Here is an 18618-nt window from a genome sequence, read left to right as displayed (position 1 = left end):
ACTTTTAAATATAACTAAAAGGTCACAGAAAGAAAAAAATTTATTCCAAACTGATTTATTTCCAGATTTTTTTCTAACCCACCTCCCCATCCTCAAATGTATCCACTCAAACTTGACTCTCTCAGGGTGTATTATATCAGGAACTACGGCTCATACCCAGCTGTCAGTGGCATAATTCTGCTTCTCCAGAGAGCATAAGGCTCCACCCTCCACACCCAATCCCCAAGAGGCAGAACCCCTGGCACTGCTGGGAAGCACCAGCTGACACAGGCGGGCCCTCCTGGGCACCACCTGGCTTCTCAGTCTCTCCTTCTTTTCCACTGCTGGGACTGCCTCTTCCTGCTCTTATTTCTCCTCTCATTTTGCAGCTTCTGCAGGTGCCAGGGGATCACTGGCTTGGGGATACTTCTCCATTCACAGGGGCCTCAGGCCTGGGAAGGCCTTAGCACCTCAATTATAAGCACCTGGGGAGTTTGTCAAAATGCAGGCTCCCGGGTCCCTGCCTGACATTCTGATTCAGTAGGAAGAGGTGGCCCTGGAAATCTGCAGGATTAAGCAGCACCTCAGATAATTCCAGTACAGCAGGACCTGGGAAAGGTTGATGTAGGTGCAGAGCAGCTCTTCTCAGGTTCTCCCCACAGGCTGTTTACTAGAATCACTTGGGATTGCAGCATGACTATGTGCTTACATTATGAAAAAGAGTTCTTACCACTTAGAGACAGCCAGCTAAGTATTTACACATCAAACACGATGTCCAGGATTTGCTTTGAAATAATCCAGGGGAGGGACGTGGGTGGGGACATAGATGAAACAAGATTGGCCATGAGCGGATAACTGTTGATGCTCAAGTCTGCCAGGGATCAATACACTACTTTCTACTTTTGCGTATCTTTGAAATTCTTTCCAAAATAGTTTAAGAAGAATAACCAGGGAAGCTTTTTAAACTACTCCCATGGGTGGCTTCATTCCTAATGAATGAAATCCAAGTCCCCAAAGGTAGGGCACAGGGATTTTTTTCTTCCCCGCTGTGCTCTAGGTGATTCTAACCTGCAAACAGACAAGTTCCCTGGTGCCCCAGCAGGTTAGGGATCTGGTATCGTCACTGCCGTGGTTTGGGTTCAGTCCCTGACCTGGGAATTTCCACATGCCACAGGTGCAACCAAATAAATAAATAACCTGCAATCCGAGTTCATAACTGCTGTCTTAGAAAAAAAAAAGCACTTTTTCCCTATGGGGTTTCCTTTACAAGCCTCTTGACTGCCAAAGTCCTAACATCTCTTGGGGCAAAATCAGCTCTAGGCCACAGCTCAGCTGGGCCAAGGCAAACACTGCTGTTTGTCACCATTATTTATTCTTTGCATTTGTCTCACTCTCAAAATTTTGTCTAGAGGAGCAATGTGCCCATCTCCTTCCACATAATCACCTACCATGATCACATGACCTACTCCTGGCCTGTAAGTTACAGAGTCTGCAGGGATTGCTGGGAGAGCTTTGCTTTCCTGATGCAAGTGCAGCTCCTCCCTTCCTCTATGTTGCTTTGCCACCTCCTGCCTGGACCGAGGCTGGAGGTGGAGGAACATCATGGCATCCTGGGGTGAGAGCCACCATCAGGATGACAGAGCAGAAAGATACAAGAGTCCTGGGTCCACGGATGCTTAGCCAGCCCCAGCCTTCTGGAGGTCTCTACCCTTCTTAGTGTGACACAGTCCTGATACACTGGCTGATCAAGGCCAGGGTAATGCCCCTGAGGGGTTAAGTCCAAGCCCCATAATAAGAAATTGTGTCCATTGCCCTGGAGGGTCCCCTCTCCCCAGAAGGGTCTTACAGTGGCAGCAAACTACTGGTCAACCAAACCACTTACGCCAACAGCTATGTCAGTCTCACAGGTGATACAAGTTAAATGCAAGATTGTCAGTAGACCTGCTGAGGGATGAATCTCAAAGAGGTGGCCACCAGGTTCAGAGGAGGAGAGCTTGCTGATTTCTATCCTAACCTGGAAGTGCAATCAGATGGGGTGGAGAAGGTGAGATCTGGCTCTTCCCCAAGGGCCTGTGGAAGAACCAGCTGGTTCCCAGAGCACTGGCATCCAGGAACTTACCAGGCCACATTTGAGATGCCACCCCATGCTGGCCAAGGCCTTAATGCTCTCTTCTTCTCCATCCTTCCAGTCTGGGTCTTTATCTCTTTTGTTCCTTTCATCACGAATCAGCAACAATAACCAGTAGCCCAGCTTTCTGCTAAAAGGAGTCAGGAGTCAATTTGACAGGCTGAGTCTAACAAGATGGGTTTAGGAGGGACAAATGTCAGTGACCCAAGTGCAGCTGGGGGGAAATGCTGCCTCACACAGCAGCATCTGTGAAAATAAGTTTAGTCCGAACCGTTACAAATCACAAGTGACATAGCTGCCAAAAGAAGCTAAGTGAGACTAGGCTGGACAGGAATAAGGGAGGCAAGAGACCCTCCCCAATCTACCCAGGGCAGGCTGCCCTGAAGTATTACATAGTATGTCTGGGCTGGCAAAGCTGAGCACTGGGGCTGAGCCAGCTCAGGTGTGTAACCAGAATCTGGGAGATAGTGTCCTAGAAGGGGCGGGGGTCAGGGGAAATGCATCAGTAAGTCAACCTGCCCCAGAGGGGAGCCAGAGCCTTCTGGCAAAGCCAGAAATCCCAAATCTGAGGGCTGTGCAAAGCCAGTAAGCAGATGTCAGAGCAGGGACCACCTGGCCACTCGTGGGGAGGTTTCATCTGGACAGATGCTGGGTGACTTGCTGTTCTGAGGTGTCTGGGATGGGAGGTGGGGGTGGGGTTCTGTTTAGAGCACCACATCTAAAGAAGGAGCATAGGCCAAGTGGACATCATTCAGGTGGAAGACCTAGATTCTGAGCAGAGAAACCATGGGAAGTGAGCAAGGAACATACACACAGATGCAATAAGAAAGGTCAGGTGGAGGTACTGGGGTGGCATGGGGTCCCCAGGGATAAGAGATTAACTTGTTCAGTACCAATACAGAATGCAGACCAGGAACAAGGGGCGGCATCTCCAGAGGAAAGATCTCTGCTCCATATGAAGAAGGACTTTATAATATCACTGCCCAAAGACAAGAGGCCTGATGTGAGAGGTACCGACTGCCCCAGGGCTGGAGACAGTTAAATAGGGGCTAAAAGGTCACCTTTTAAGGATGCGATCACAGATCTACCCATAGGTGGCGACTGGAGTATGAAGCCCTTTCCAAGTGAGATTCAAGCAAAATGATCAGGCCACCGAAAGATCATCTGTCTGATCCAGGAAGAGTGATCACCCAGCAGACCATTCTCCTCACACACTGGATCTCCTTCCCTGACCTCTGCTGACACCTTTGCCCGAAGGACAGCTAAAATTACTCTGACTCAGCTCTGCCCCAATCACCCTGTTCCTACCCTCCCTCAGCCTAACCAGGTTATCTCTAAAATCCTTCCAGGAGATTCAGAATCCCCCGTGATTCAACAATTTTTAAAAATTAAAGGGAAGTGAGGCATTAGTCAAGCTCTGGCTCATTTGAGGGGTTTCCCTCTAATTTTTCTTCCCTTTAATTTTTAAAAATTGTTGAATATTTCATGTAACTTACTGAATACTGTACTTAAGTGAAAAACTGAACGTTTGTATGGATAGATTGGTTGTATCACTCCCTTTACTTTGAAGACAAAATCTTTGTAAAAGTATTTTAACTTCCTTCTGGATTATTTTCTCCTCTATAAAAAGTCTCCAGAAATCTCGAAGAGTAACTTTTGACACCGACTGTTACCATATCTATCACTCACTGGAAAAAAAAAAAAGAAAGAAAGAAAAAATTGCAGCAAACCATCTTCCTTCAAAAGCCTTTCAACAGAACCAAGCTCCAGTCCGTCTTCGATGGGATGCTGCCTCTACAGCAGGAGCTATTTTTTAAACTCTTCTTACATGCTGTCCTCCAGTAGGTGAAGCCCCATCTCCAATCAAGTTTGTGTATCTTGTGGAAATGCTTTTAAGCGAATGCTGCTAAAAACCTAAATGCATGTTCTTTTGATGTATTTACTGGCATGGAAAGTAATCATCCATTTTCTAGCTGCTGGGTCTTTGACTTTACATCTGCCATTTGATTTCTCTCCTCTCAAATACAAAAGAAAGAAAAAGAGCATTATTTTTTCCTTGCTCTGGCTACAAAAGAAGAAAATGAGGCAGCAGAGCACACCAAATCCCCTTGGAAAAGGCAATGTCCAGAAGCTCTCAAAGAAGAAGAGCTGCTTGTTTATTGTGGACTTCCTGCTTTCTCTAAATCACACTGTTCAGTGAAGTCTCATGACATTTTAGTTAACTGCTTTCATTGCTTTCATGTGCAAGATTTTAAAAGTGCCATTATCCAGGTAATCAGAGTAATGAGATCTGTGCCTCCTGATTCAATGCTCCAAGAAGGACATGACCTTGCCTGGGGCGGCGGGGTGGGGTGGGGGGGCGGTAATTCTTCCAAACACACAAATCTGAGTTTAAACACCAGGATATCACACAATCTGCACTGAGAGACATTCTTCCATGGTGTCAAGGTCATCAGTGACAGACAGAGGAACCGCCCTCACAGGAAGAGAATAAGGAGACAGGACATCTAAATGCACTGGGGTCTATTCGTGGTCCACCTGGTGGAATGTGAGTCAATTCTGTAGGTTAGTTAATAGCATTATATCAGTGGTAATTTCCTGTTTTTAATGATTGCACTATGGTTTTGTAAGATGTTAATATTTGCAGAAGTTAGGCAAAGGGGATATAAGAAAACTATTTGTACTTTTGTACTATTTTTGCAACTTTTGTATGTGTAGAGTTATTTCAAAATGAAAAGGTTAAAAGGTATCTGATGAAAGATATTCTCTGTGCCCTGTGTGCCATGGGAAGGTCTCTGTCTTCCTACGACAACTTGGAGTGTCCTTTGCTGGTAGATGGCAGGTATTGAAAGATACCTTTGAGAGTCAGGCCTTATTATGTGTGAAGAGCTCTGCTGGGCCCAGAAAGTGTAGCCTCAAAGCCACCTCCAACCTTCATTTTCTTACCTTGCTCCATTTTCTCTCTCAGAGAAATTCAGGGTTTTCCTTGGGAGCTGCGACAGGGGTCTGGAGAGGCGGGCGGTCAGCATTGTGGCCATAAGAGGCAGAGTGGTCAGGCTCCTCCTGGTGGATTCGGAAACATAAAATGTACCTTCAGTATTGCCTTGCTGCTTTTAGGGGTTTAGGCTGGCATGACCGTTTTCCTTCCAGGTTGTGAAAGTCAAATCAGGCTCTGCCTGTTTGACTCCGGTCCAGTCTGACACCAGACTTCCACCCTCCTCTCAAGCTACAGTCTTCGAGTGATGGAAAAAGTCAGGAGGCTGGGAGTTCCCGTTGTGGCTCAGTAGTTAACGAACCCAACTAGTATCCGTGAGGACATGGGTTCGATCCCTGACCTTGCTCAGTGGGTTAAGGATCTTGTGTTGCCGTCAGCCATGTTGTAGGTCGCAGATGTGGCTCGGATCCCGTGTTGCTGCGGCTGTGGTGTAGGCCGGCAGCTGTAGCTCCAATTAGACCCCTAGCCTGGGAACGTCCATATGCTGTGGGTGTGGCCCTAAAAACCAAAAAACAAAAAAAAGTCAGGAGGCTGACACAGAAATCTGAGTTCTGGTTCAGGCTGTGCCACCGACTCACAGGGCAACCCTGGATGAGTCATCACCCATTTTGTAGCATAAGGAGGTTGGACCAGACCAGTGTCCCTCAAACCAGGCTATGCAGTAAACCACTGGCACACTTGGGGACCAGCCCCTCGGGGGTTCCAGCTCCATGAGTCCCACTCTCTTGTCTGTGTTCCCTGTATCCAGCAAAGCATCCATCTCAATCTGTTCACATGTCCCAGAGAGCTTTTCCAGCCCCAGCCCATGTATCCTTTGATTCAGCTCTCCACCTCACCTCACCCCAATGCACAGGGTCCAGCTCTGGGGCTGAATTCCACAGCATGGAGGCTGGAGCTACGAAATGAGACACGCTCTAGTCAACCTAAATTAACACACACACAGACACACACACATATACACACAGAGACTCTCCCACCACCCTATCATTCCCTTTCCAGGTTAAAACAACCTTATTGCAACAAGGCCATGTATCACTTGGTGTCAACTTAAGGCTATTCAGCATGGTGACTAATTTATGCATTATGAATTGTTGATCGGTGTAGACATTAGTTGCCTTCCTATTCGGGTTAATTCTGCTCTGGTGATCCCTCCTGGCCTAAGAAAAGAAAGGGAGGTGGGGAGTAAGTGAGCAAGGCAATCACAGCTGGGGAGCTGTGGCTCTTTTCCTGGCGAGCCACCCCAGTCTCTCTTTGCACACCTGCCTGCCTGTGGTTTGTTATGCAGCTCCTATCAGTAACAACTATCTGCCCAGAGACAGCTCCTCCTCTGCCCTTTTGCCACCTCTCCTAATTTCACTGATAACCAGCCATCTGGGCCAATGGGGCTGTGATAAGTTCAATAACCAGCCAACTACTGCAGTGTTCACTGCAAGAGGCAGGTGGGGCTGTCTTGTCTGTTTAATCCTCAGTAGAGGAAAACAAATAGGGCTCTTTTGTCTTGTGTGATCCTTCCTGGACCGTGCACTAGGCTCTCACTTCCACTCCAGCTTACTCGCCATGGTCCAGTCTCAGCGCTGCAGCCAGAAAAACCTTTCTAACACCAGTCAGGTTATGTGATAAAAGCCTCCTCTCCATGCCTTTTATTTATTTTTCTTTCTTTCTTTCTTTCTTTCTTTTTTTTTTTTTTTTAGAGTGACTCAGGTGTCGTATGGAAGTTCCCAGGTTAGGGGTCAAATCGGAGCTGTAGCCCTTAGCCTACGCCACACGGGATCTGAGAAACAAGGGATCTGAGCCACATCTGCAACCTATACCATCGCTCACGACAAAGCCAGATCCTTAATCCACTGAGCAAGGCCACGGGTTGAACCCGCGTCCTCATGGATACTAGCTAGTCGGGTTTGTGACCGCTGAGCAACGAGGGGAACTCCTCCATGCCTTTCAAAGCGAGCCTCTGCCTCCCTTCTTCCTGTGTTTGGTTCCACCCTTCCTTGTGCTCACTGGCTCCCTGCACTGTGGCCACGCTGACCTTCCAACCAACATATGCCACGCTCTTTCTCACCTCAGGGCCCTGGACCTTGATCTTCCTCACTCTAGATGGTTGGTTCTGTAGACCTGGACCTGTTCGACTTCAGAGAGGCTGCCCCAACCCCCATGCAACACACAGGGCTTGTTCTCCTAAAGATCACCCTTCAATTCAGAACCCTCTTGTTTTATTACTTTACCTTCCCCTTCTAGATCCTAAGCTCATTGAGGCCAGGCACCTTGTACATCTTGCTCACCACTTAATCCCCCGTGCCTGGAAGAAACCTGACTCCAAGGGGCATTCAGTGAGTCTCTGCTAAGTGGGGGTGAGCTGTGTACTCGAACCCCACCTCCATCCCCACGCACAGACTGACCCTTCCATGGAGGGCCCAGGCCCAGGCTGGGCTCAGCTTCTTTAAGTGGGGCTCGCCCGTCTCACTCAAGCATGGACTAGCTGGCTGAGTACAGACATCTCCACCTCCTTTCACCAGGACTGGAGTCTGAGGTCTCCAGCACTGGGTGATTTTAAATCCAGTTATCTGTAATTCAAGCCCTTTCCATCCCTTCTGCTTAATGCCTGTGGCAGAGAATGCCTCAGTGTTATCTCCAAATAGAGGGCTGCTTTCAATTTTATTTTCCTTTGAGTCAGCAATATCTAAAAGCACTGGCATCAAAATTGCTTAAAGTACATAAAAACTCAGCCCCTTTAATAATGCACGATTGACAATGCACAAAGTGCTAGAATTTTAGATCTCTTCTTCTTCTCCCTTTTTCCGGCTCTTAAATATGTTGCTTATTTTCACCCCCAATACAGTGCCATAGGCAGTGGAATTCCTGCACACTCTTCAGGGGTGCCTGTTATCTTAAGTCTTGTGCTGGGCTTTAGTCTCTGTAAATATTAGCTTCTCAAACTTGTAATGCCATTCACTTGCCTTTGGGTCTGGAAACAGAAATCACTGTGGGAGGTGGGTGCTCCCAGTGGATAAGCAGAGCCTCTCTGGGGGCGGGGACCATCTCTTTGGCCTTGAACTCAATTAGCTGCTCCAGGGCTACCAACTTCATAACATGTGTCAAACATGCATTCCATTCATCCAGAATCTTCTAACACTGAGAATACTTAGGTCTGCTCTCAAGGATACCTCCTCTCCACTGTCAATGCATAACCCATGGAAAGCACCCCCTCTCTAAGAAAAAAACCTGTGTGCACCTGGCTGCACTCCTGGGTCAGCGTCAAGGTCTCCCCCGCAAGTGGCAAACATTCCCAGTACTGACATCCTCAGAAGAAGCAGGGCATCAGCAGTAAATAGAAATTCAGGAGGCGAGACTTTGGCAGGAAAGAGAACACTTGAATTACAACCAAGTGGGAGGGGGAGGTCCTGTTCCATGGAGGAGGGCAAGCTGGGTTTAGGCAAAGAACCAACTTGTGTAGGGACCCCACAATGAGGCGCTTAAAGCCAGTAAGACTCCAAGGTCTGACAATAGGCAACCTGTTTCCAACACACGCTACTTGGCTGTTTTATTTGGCCAGCCTAGGGTTTTTAAAGGCCAATGTAACCATGGAGCTATGTTATGCTTGAACTCAATACAAAAAGTTTACACTGACTATTTTAAGCCTACCCACATCGTCTCTGTGAACCACCTGGACACTGTGGACATCTGAGTTTGCAATCTCTTACCAGATAGATGTTTATTATCCTTTGGCTATTTCCCTTCTGATCACTTAGCACAATCTTGCCTAAAGTTTCAGCTCAGCTCAGCTATGTGTGCCAACTGTACAGTTAATGAGGGCTTCCTTGAGGCCATGCAAAAAGGAAAACTGAAAAATTCCTTAGATAACTATGCCTTAGATAACTATTCTAGAACAAAAGTCTAAAAGCATTATACAGCAATATCAAATGATACAGAATGATGTTCTTACTACCATTCTTCATAAACACACAAGTAACTTTTATACAGCTGCCTTTAATAATGCCCTTCCAGGAGTTCCCGTCATGGCACAGTGGTTAACGAATCCAACTAGGAACCATGAGGTTGTGGGTTCGATCCCTGGCCTTGCTCAGTGGGTTAAGGATCCGACGTTGCCATAAGCTGTGGTGTAGTTTGCAGACATGGCTCGGATCCCGTGTTGCTGTGGCTGTGGCATAGGCCGGTAGCTACATCTCTGATTAGACCCCTGGCCTGGGAACCTCCATATGCCATGGGAAAGGCCCTAGAAAAGGGAAAAAAAATTAATAATAATAATAATAATGCCCTTCCATAAAAGCCAAGGATTTAACTTTATAGCCCAGTTCAGCAGAGGCAAACCAAAAGCAGATACCTGGATTAGTCCAACAGACACTCTAGCCACCAGATTAGTCTTAGATGACAGCCAGTTCTCCTCAGAGAACATATCACACTTTGTCGTGGCCATCTTTGGGCATCTGTCTTCATAAATATATACAATGATTGCTTTTCTTTTCATTATAGCTGGAAGGGTATCTGTCTTGCTCAGCCCATCCCTGTCCTCTCTGACCTGCCTCTTGCCCACAGGATTTGGCCTCTGCAGCTGTGGTTGCCCACCTCTGGCCATGAAGTCTGGGTCAGGGAGAGATACCTGTCCCCAGAGGAGCCCACCATTCTTTCCCCTGGCACTGTGAAAGAATGCAAATCAGCCTCAGCAGAGACATTTCATCTGGCTGCTGGAGTGGGGAAGGGGCAGCTATGTGACATGCAGCCTGGAGCCAATGACAGAAATGGAGAAAGCCAATCTGCAGAGAGAGAAAGAGAGAAGAGTCAGGCACACGTGTAGCAAGAACCAGAAGATGGAGGTGGAGAGAGAGAGGGAAAAAAAAGAAAAGAGACTCCTGCAGGCAGATCTGCTCTTAGAGACCCAGCTGCCTTCCTGCTCTCACAAGTAAAGTGTGAGCTGTCTTTATTTTCCGTGTTGATTTAAGCAAACTTCAAGTTCTGTCAGTTGCAGCCAAAACAAATAGTGGTGAAAACACACTGAAACCAAGTTCTTTGTCCAGATCATTACCATGAATTCTTAAGCTTGCCCAATATTCTGAGAATGCCACGCTGCCAATCTCATAATGACAAGAGGAACACAAGCCTCCCCATCGCACTTCTTCCCCGAGATAAAGTGTCACCAGAGCTATCAAAATGGCCATAATTCCAGCCGCCAGATTTAGCAGGCATCCTGTGCCTCAGAGAACAGGGCTTGCCTACCAAGTTCAAGTCAGACCGCTAAAAATGGAATCTCAGGGACCCCTTCTTGGTCTCTTCTCAACACTATGCTGAGCTCTCATAGCTTTAAATATAGTTTACATGCTGTCATCTCCTAAATGTTCATCTCCAACTGGCTTCTCCTCTGAGAAGTTAGGTTTCCAACTGCCCACCCAACATCTCGTTCGAATGTTTACTAGGTATCTCAAATATAACCTGTCCAAAACTGAGCCTGTGCTGAGATAAGGCCTGGAATATCTGTTCCCCTAGGTCTTCCTCATTCTTGACTCCTTTCTTGTGCACTTCACAGCCAAGCTGTCAGCAAATCCTGGCCCCACCTTCACAATATCTCCAGCATCCTTATCTCCCATATTTGCCTAAGCCTTCATCCCTTCTTGCCTGGATCATGGCAATGGCCTCCCAACTAGGTGCCCTGCTTCCACTCTAGCCCCTCTTCAGACTCTGCTCAACACTGCCCGCATGATCCAGATCACATCATTCCTGCTCCAAATTCTTGCTCAGAGTAAAAGTCAAAATCACTACAGACTGCCTACAGTCTGGCCTTCTTGCTGTACTTGGAACATGACAGGTAAGCTCCTGCCACAGGGTCTCTGCCTGCCTTTTCTCTCCACCTGAAATGTTCTTCCTCTCACTATTCACAGGGCCCATTCTCTCAATTCAATCTTTTACTCAAATGGTTTCTCAGTGAGACATTCCCAGAGCCACACCATTGATCCCAACACCATCCTGACATTTTCATCCCCTGTACCTGCTTCCTTTTTTTTCCTCCTTAACAATTTGGAAACCATGGAGGTGATTAGATGTGGTCAGAGTCTGGCTGTGTTTTGAAGGCAAAGCCCACAGTGATTTACTGACAAATAAATGTAGGCTATGAAAGAAGGAGCAAAGATATTTCCAAGACTTCAGGGGCAAATGCAAAAAATGACATTAGTACAACTGACAGAATAAGAACAGATAAGTGCTTACCACCTTCCAAATCAATGTACAACCCAGGCAGTCCCTACAAATCATATCTCCAACTATACTTTCCTCATGTATTGGTTATACCATTTCTCAATAAGCCCTGCACTTCCCAAGTCTTGTGCCTTGCTCATTCAGCACTGAATCTGAGGTCCCCTTCATCCACCAAATCCTGTTTCAAATAACACCTCCTTCAAGATACCGTTCCTAATCCCCTAAGTCAAAAATCAGTCCCTTGCATGGATAAACAATAAAGTCTTACTATATAGCACAGGGTACTATATTCAATATCCTGTGATAAAGCATAATGGAAAAGAATATAAAAAAGCATATATATATATGATTCACTTTGCTGTACAGCAGAAATTAACACATTATAAGTGAAATATACTTCAACTGAAATAAAAATCTCGGGAGTTCCCATTGTGGCTCAAAGGAAATGACTCTGACTAGTACCCATAAGGGCACAGGTTCGCTCCCTGGCCTCGCTCAGTGGGTTAAGGATTTGGCATTGCTGTGAGCTGTGGTGTAGGTTGCAGACACGGCTTGGATCTGGCGTTGCTGTGGCTGTGGTGTAGGCCAGCGGCTACAGCTCTGATTGGACCCCTAGCCTAGGACCTCCATATGCTGTGGGTGAGGCCCTAAAAAATCAAAAACAAAAACAAAAACAAAAAAACCAAACCACCTCTTGCCTGTATTCGCCTGTCACTTCTTCCTTCTGTGCCTCTGAAATAGCAGTTAACTTAGGCTGCGTAGTGTTAGAGGTATTTCTGTTTATAAACAGCCCATGTCAACCTGGAACGTCAGTGCCCCACAAATAGCACCCACGTAATGTTTCACTGCCCTCTGCCTCCTCCAAAATAACAACTCTGGTATCTGTCAGGAGGCAGACACTGTAAATGTGCATTGAGAGATTTAAAAGCTATACACATTTCAAAGGTCAGCTGCTTCTCCCGCCCGCCTCGGGGGATATACCCTGTGCAGGGTCAAGCTCAAATACTCTGGTACAAAGTAGGCCATTCGATGCATCAGAAAGGATTCTGGCAGCCGGAGGCCCGCTGTAATGAAACGTATGCCTCTGCAAACCCCCACAGGGTTAGACCGTGACCCTGCATCAGCTGACTCTGGACAGACTTAGACTGGAAAAAAACACGCAGCGCTCAACGTCCTGCGCAGCGCCAAGCCCTCACTCAGGAGGGCGCGGCTGGGAGGCGTGCAGCCGGCGTCTCCAGCGAGCCCTAGCGCCCTGGCAGAACGCAGAACTCCCGAGACACGCAGGCGCCAACTGGTTCCGCGCCGCTCCGGACCCGCGCGGTGCGCAGCACGGCCAATCGCAGGGCCGCTGTCCCTTACAGCCTACCAGAGGCTGGGAGCTGAGGGGGCCCGGCCAGAGTCGAGCTCCCATTGGCTGAGACGGCACCGCCCAAACAAAGCCCGAACCCTTGCGGGCTGGGGCTCTGGGCCTGGCCTGCCCGAGCCCACCACTCCACCCTACTCCCGCCTGTCCCTGCGGAGGACCTTGCTCAGTTTCTCCGCCCGTGCGGTCCTCTATATCAACAGCCGGCTCAGCTCGTGCTCAAGAAAGCTGGACCAGCAGTCTGCCGCTGTCCAGTATCTTTCCCGAGGGCGCAGCGGGAGGGGAGAAAGCACACCCTCACCAAGTCCTCGAGAACGGAGCCTTGTAGAGGACGCGGAAGGAATGCGGGCAAAACCGGGAAGATTTGGTGAAGAAGGAAGCAGTGACTAGTACAGGGGGCAGAAATCAGTACTGCTCGGCTCAGCCTCTGACTACAATGTTACCTTGGGCCGGTTTTTCTCCCGCCTTGGGGCAGAGTTGTCTTTTGTAAAAGACAAAAGGCAGGGAAGGTAGTGCCTAGGGTTTCGCCTGGGAACCTGGGGACTGCTAATTCAACTGAGCCTCTTGCCAGGCACATTATTCCGAAAAATAAACGTCAGGCTGAGCTCCCTGAGCATGGGCAGAAGGCCCAGGAGGGCAGCGGACAAGGATCACCTGGAGATCATACTGTCTGGGCGGGATCTGTACATCTTTCCACCCTTATCCCGGCCGCGGCTGCAGGGCCAAGCCTACAAGACTTAGTGCCTCCTTCCCCACCCACATCCCAGCGACCCCGCACAAATCCAAACCGACCAGAGGGCGCCTGCGCATCACTCCCGAGCTGCAGAGACGCGGGCCCCTCCTCTTACCACAAACCAAAGGAGGGTGGGGGTTGCAGTACTAAGGGCTCAGCTGGTGCGTTCGCAGTAACCCGGCTTTCGGAGGGACTAGCGTTCCCCTCTTGTACCACCGAGTGAGGTCGCTACCGCAGTTTTCTTCTCAAAATCCCCTCCACCGTCTCCCGCTCCTGCGGCTTCCAGCCTCCCCTACCCGAACACGACTGCAAACCGTGGGTTTGCCGGTTAGGGCTGTGCAGGGCGGAGCCCAAAGGCTGGCGTCGCTGGGGCGGGGAGCGGTCCCGTGCCGCCTCCTTACCTTTGCCGCGTCCGGCCTGGCCCCCCTCCCGTATAGGGTACCCCGAGTCCCTAGGCGCCCAGCCCGGGATTAACCCCCTGTCGCCCATCCGTTTTAGCCCTGAATCGCGCTCAAATCTCCTCCACAGCCATCCCGATTCTGGAATCGGCGATTAAAGATTTCAACGCCAGGCGTTGCGGGTACGGCTAGGTGAAGGTACCGCTCCAGGAAGTGAGAAAACCTGGTGAGGATGAGGCTCCTTTCAGGTCCTGTGTCTATTTGCTGTCTTTAGAGCTCATTAGGGTTGGTTGATTTTTAAATATGTCTTTAGATCAGATGGAATTTTTTTCCCCTATGGTTTTAAAAAATAATGGCCCAGCTTCCAGAGCTTCAACAATAGAACACCAGAGGCCAATCCACCACAGATCAGGATCCCCTGCCAAGTTTCCAGGATGAGAAACAGGCCAAGGAGAAGGAATCTATCAGGACAGTTAAGTGGCAGCTCTATGTTTAGGTCAAATGACAGAGGGGGCCTGAATGGAAAGGGACTAGGCAGATGAAAACAGGAAGGAAATAAGGCCGGGGTGGAGCTTTAACGAAGCCTGTCAGCTCTGTTATGTGAGCTTCTAGAGGGCTGAGACTGTGTGTTCCTTCTTCCACCTGGTCTCCCCCTGCCCATCTCCTGGCACTTAAGAATTTTGAAGACTGGGAGAGCCATGTAGGTAGGAGGAACTCGGTTCTCTGTACCCATTTCACACACTCAAGCTTGTTTCAGTGCTGTGTTTCAGAATAGTCACTGGTACGGCATGCCACAGCCACAACACAAATGATTACACTGGGTCACCAGGTTACACCTGGAGGGTTATTGCCAGAAAAGCAGTTAACTAAAGAAAGAGTTAATATTTCCATTAGGGAAACCATAGATCCTGACTTTAGACTGAGAATTAATGGAAATGAAGCTCAATTTATGGAAGACCGGGACAGAATTGTTCACCAGTCTATGGTAATATCAGACTCCACCTGTGGCTGACCGCACACCTTCCCAGCCTATCTTCTTCCAGCTTTGCTGTGGCTACCAGCTGCATACGGGTGTGACAGCCTGAAAGCACCTTTTCTCAGCTATACCTGGTTATCTTCCTCTCTGGGTACTTCTCAGTCACTGCAGCCTGGGCCCCCTGCAGAAAGCCACAGCCCATTCTGCCACATGCAAAAACCTGGAAGTGCAAAGAATTAACACTTCCTGGGACAGCCCTAGACCAACGCAGACAGACACTGGTAGAGAAACAGTCCACTGCTCCGTTCTTCCATCGGGCAGTTCTAAGGTACATTCTGTATAGCACCTAAGATGATAGAGCCCTGGGTGCCCACGGTAGTGCCCAACTTGATCAGCTCAATAACACAACCTTGGATTGCCTTTCTCTTTCCTTCCTGTTAGAGTGGAAAATCAAGGAAGAGGCAGGAGGCTGCATCACTGAGACTTCAAGTGAGTTTTATTGACCAACAGACTGGCCAGGAGCACCGAGAGAGAACTACGGCTCCCCTGGTGCTTAGGGAGCAGTTAGTTATATAGGAAAAGGGGTAGTTTGTATTTTGAGCACAGGTTTGTTCTTGGACTAAGTCAATATTCAAGGGTTAGGGGGGAGGCAATCTCCTTAGGAGTATTGGTTAAGGTTTGGGGCAGGGGGTAGAGGGAAGTTGTAAAGAAACATCCCATGACAAATGACTATTTAACCAGTCTCCAAGGCAGCTCCTTGTTGGGGGAGGGATCAGCCTTCTAGATTGTAAGTCTGATTAGAGTTTTGGTGGCGCCTAGCAATCTCCACCCAAGACTTCCTTAACTGTTTGACCCTTTCCAGTCCTCCACTCCTATTCCTTGGGATTTGTTCCCAAAATAAAGTACCTCTACACAAGTTCTTGCTCAGAGTCTGTTTCTTGGGGGGGAACCCAGACTAAGCCAATGGTTATCTCAAAAGAAGCCTCTCGGCCCACCTTTCAGGGTCATTCTCAGCAGACTTATCCCAAGTCTGCTAATGAGCAATCCATTTGTTTGAGCTTTTGCACTTTTTATTCTCCAGTTGCCCCACCCTCTAGGGTACCATTAATAAGCTCTCATACGCAGGGAGGAAGTATCAGAGACTCCCAGGAGAACGGGCCAGCTGAAGGGCTGGGTCTAGGTTAGGGTTGGACACAACAATTCTCAGCCCCACCTTAAACCTTTTCCCTCCTTCCAAGGTGGGTCTTGGCTGCCAACTTTTTTTTTTTTTCAGGTTTATTCAAGTATTTACTCTCTAGAAAAGCTGTTGGAGGAAATGCCTGTTAGCACACGAGAATGCACTTTACATTCAGTTTACTTCCAGCAATAATTCAGCATTTTTGGAAATTCATAAATTATTTTTTAGGGCTACACCCACATATGGAGGTTGCCAGGTTAGGGGTTCAATTGGAGCTGCAGCCACCGGCCTAGGCCACAGCCACAGCTATGCAGGATCTAAGCCTTGTCTGGGACCTACACCACAGCTCACAGCAACACTGAATCCTCAACACACTGAGCAAGGCCAGGGATCAAACCTGCATCCTCATGGATACTGGTCAGATTCATTCCCACTGAGCCACCACGGGAACTCCAGAAATTCATAAATTGAAGGCATTATATCAAAATTCTATATGACAGAATTTTCCAAGTTATGACTCTATGTAAATACAAAACATACTACACTAGGGAAATTTTTCAATATCATGCAAGATAAGGATGTCCCCTTTTAACCCTATTCTTCAACTTTATAATAGAGACCCTATTGGCTGCTAACTTGAAACTAGAGAAACTCTGGTGAGGGGTTGAACGAGGAAGCAGAGACTGTGGAACCCAGGTCACTGCCAACATAGCATGTGCCAAGATAATGTCTCCTTCCTGCCCTCCCCTCCCCCTGCCTCCCCTGTAAAACAGTTCCTCTGCCCAGATACAAGGTCTCAGGACAGGGTCTTTGGCACCTAGCACATTTCATCTCATTTCCATGTCAAGAGGGTGCTGCTGCAAATTACCGAGCTAGGTTTGGGGAGAAAGAGCCCTTAGTCTCAGCCTAAGAAGGGAAATGAGACATGTACTTAAGCTAAAGGAACTATTAGAAGCCCTGTAAGTCTGCTAAAAGAGAGACATGTAAGTGTAGTGGGGGTTCTGGTGAGGCTTCAGGACAGGTTTTGGAGGAGGGTGGCATCCTAAGACTCTCCGTTGGAAAGAAACCCTCAAAAGACACCCCCTCCCCAGAGAGACACAAGGTTTGCTCCTGTCCCTATGTCAGCTCCTAACCACCTCCTAGATCACACTCTCCTTGAATCTCAGCTCAAGCCAATCATCCTCCTAGGCCCCAGCCCTCCCCTCCTACAACTGGCCCTGCCACATCTCTGAGTTGAAACTGACAGTATTAACAGCCTGAACCTGGCCAGAACACAAATGGACTTGAAACCTACATTTTAAATTAGCACTCACCCGATGTCTGGACTTACCAAGGTTCAGGTTCTTTATGCCTCCACGCAGAAGGAATTCAGAGGGAGACAAAGTGATCGGCAAGAAATAGATTTATTAGGATAGGACGCTTGTGAGAGAGGCAAGCGGACAGGCAAGGAGACTCTGCCCCGAGGATCCAGTGGGCTACACTTTTATCATCCAAGGGGAGTGGGGGTGGAGAGTGGGGGAAGACCGCCTCTTCCTCTTTCTTGCAGCAGTAGCTCCTCCTTGGTATCCAGTGACGTGTGTATTCAAATCAGCAGAAGGGTGGTCCTCAAATTCTTGCCCTTGGTCTGAATCTGAAAGCAGGCCTGATCCCATCACGCCTCCAATAGCCGAGCAAGCCTGCCTTGTGCTGATGTCTTTCCTGAGCAGTTATTAGTTTACAGTGATCTCCCAACGTTCCGTAAGTTTCTCTCTTTAACTATGGTCCTATATCAGGACTTCTACAACTACCTGTGCCTACTCCATTCCTATCAGAATGACCCTGCTGTTCTCTGCCTCCCGCATTGTCGAATGCCAGATGGTGCAGATTAAATCCCTTAGCCAGCCACCTGGAAGCCCTCCAGGAGTCCACAGGTGCTGTGCTAAGTTCTAGAGGCTTACAACACCATTTACTATCCCAAACCCCTCAGGGCTTCTGTTTGATGCAACTGAATTTTCTTTAAAAAAAAAAAAATTTTTTTTTAGCTAAAAATCATACTTTTAATCTGCAAAATTTTAGAAGTGTCAGGTAGCTTTTTCAATAATTGACAGTGAAGGAAAGAAAAAGCCCAATGTATTATTTTAATCACAGCTGTGCTAACTCAGAATCTAGTGTACTGAAGAGCCCTGGAGCCTGTCGTGACTATGACACTGAATTCTGCCCATGGATGAGCATTGGAGGGCCTCAAATTCTCCCTGCAGTGAATGAGCAAGTAAAACAAAGGCTTGGACCTTATGGGGGAGAAAGAGGGGTGTAGCAGGAACCCACATCCCCACTCCCTTTCTGTCTCTTGACACTAATGTATTTAATTAAAATGATTGTTTAAGCCACAGAGTTGTGCGTGTGTGTATGTGTTGTTTCTTTTTGTGTGTCTATATTGCGGGCGGAAGGGGCAGTTTGGAAATTTAACCAAAGTTCTTTTGAGATAACTGGTATCTTTGAAAGGGTAAAGTATAGGGAAATAAAAATATCTGCATCCCGACCTCTGCCCATCCACCCCAAGCTACAGAACCGCATGAAACACCTTCCTTCCTGCCGCTTAGCTCGATCTGGGCCTTAGATACCAGGCATTGCACTTTGTGCTGGGAAAGCAGTGCTAACCCAGGGCAGGGTCCCTGTTTTCAGTAATACG

The 18618-nt window shown here is 48.1% G+C and overlaps 1 protein-coding gene across 4 annotated transcripts in view; it reads right to left on the bottom strand.

Annotated features, from left to right (window-relative positions):
* Positions 1 to 17301, bottom strand: part of BDH1 (3-hydroxybutyrate dehydrogenase 1) — a 43571-nt gene extending 26270 nt beyond the window's left edge. The window contains exons 1-3 of one of the 4 annotated variants that reach the window (XM_047789259.1): positions 13515 to 13741; positions 8332 to 8448; positions 5054 to 5170 (exon numbers count right to left, since the gene is read on the bottom strand). In XM_047789259.1, coding sequence (XP_047645215.1) covers positions 5054 to 5145 — 92 coding nt within the window. In that variant the 5' untranslated portion in view covers positions 5146 to 5170; positions 8332 to 8448; positions 13515 to 13741. Of the gene's footprint in view, positions 1 to 5053; positions 5171 to 8331; positions 8449 to 11994; positions 12046 to 13514; positions 13742 to 17280 lie in introns of those variants that run through there. The other 3 variants (XM_047789281.1, XM_047789253.1, XM_047789270.1) reach the window with 3 other exon arrangements.
* Between the last annotated feature and the right edge of the window lie 1317 nt (positions 17302 to 18618).

The sequence above is a fragment of the Phacochoerus africanus genome, chromosome 1 (assembly GCF_016906955.1).
Source record: "Phacochoerus africanus isolate WHEZ1 chromosome 1, ROS_Pafr_v1, whole genome shotgun sequence".
NCBI lineage: Eukaryota > Metazoa > Chordata > Mammalia > Artiodactyla > Suidae > Phacochoerus > Phacochoerus africanus.
The sequence above is the reverse complement of the archived record's forward strand: the minus strand, read 5'-3'. Positions and strand labels throughout refer to the sequence as shown.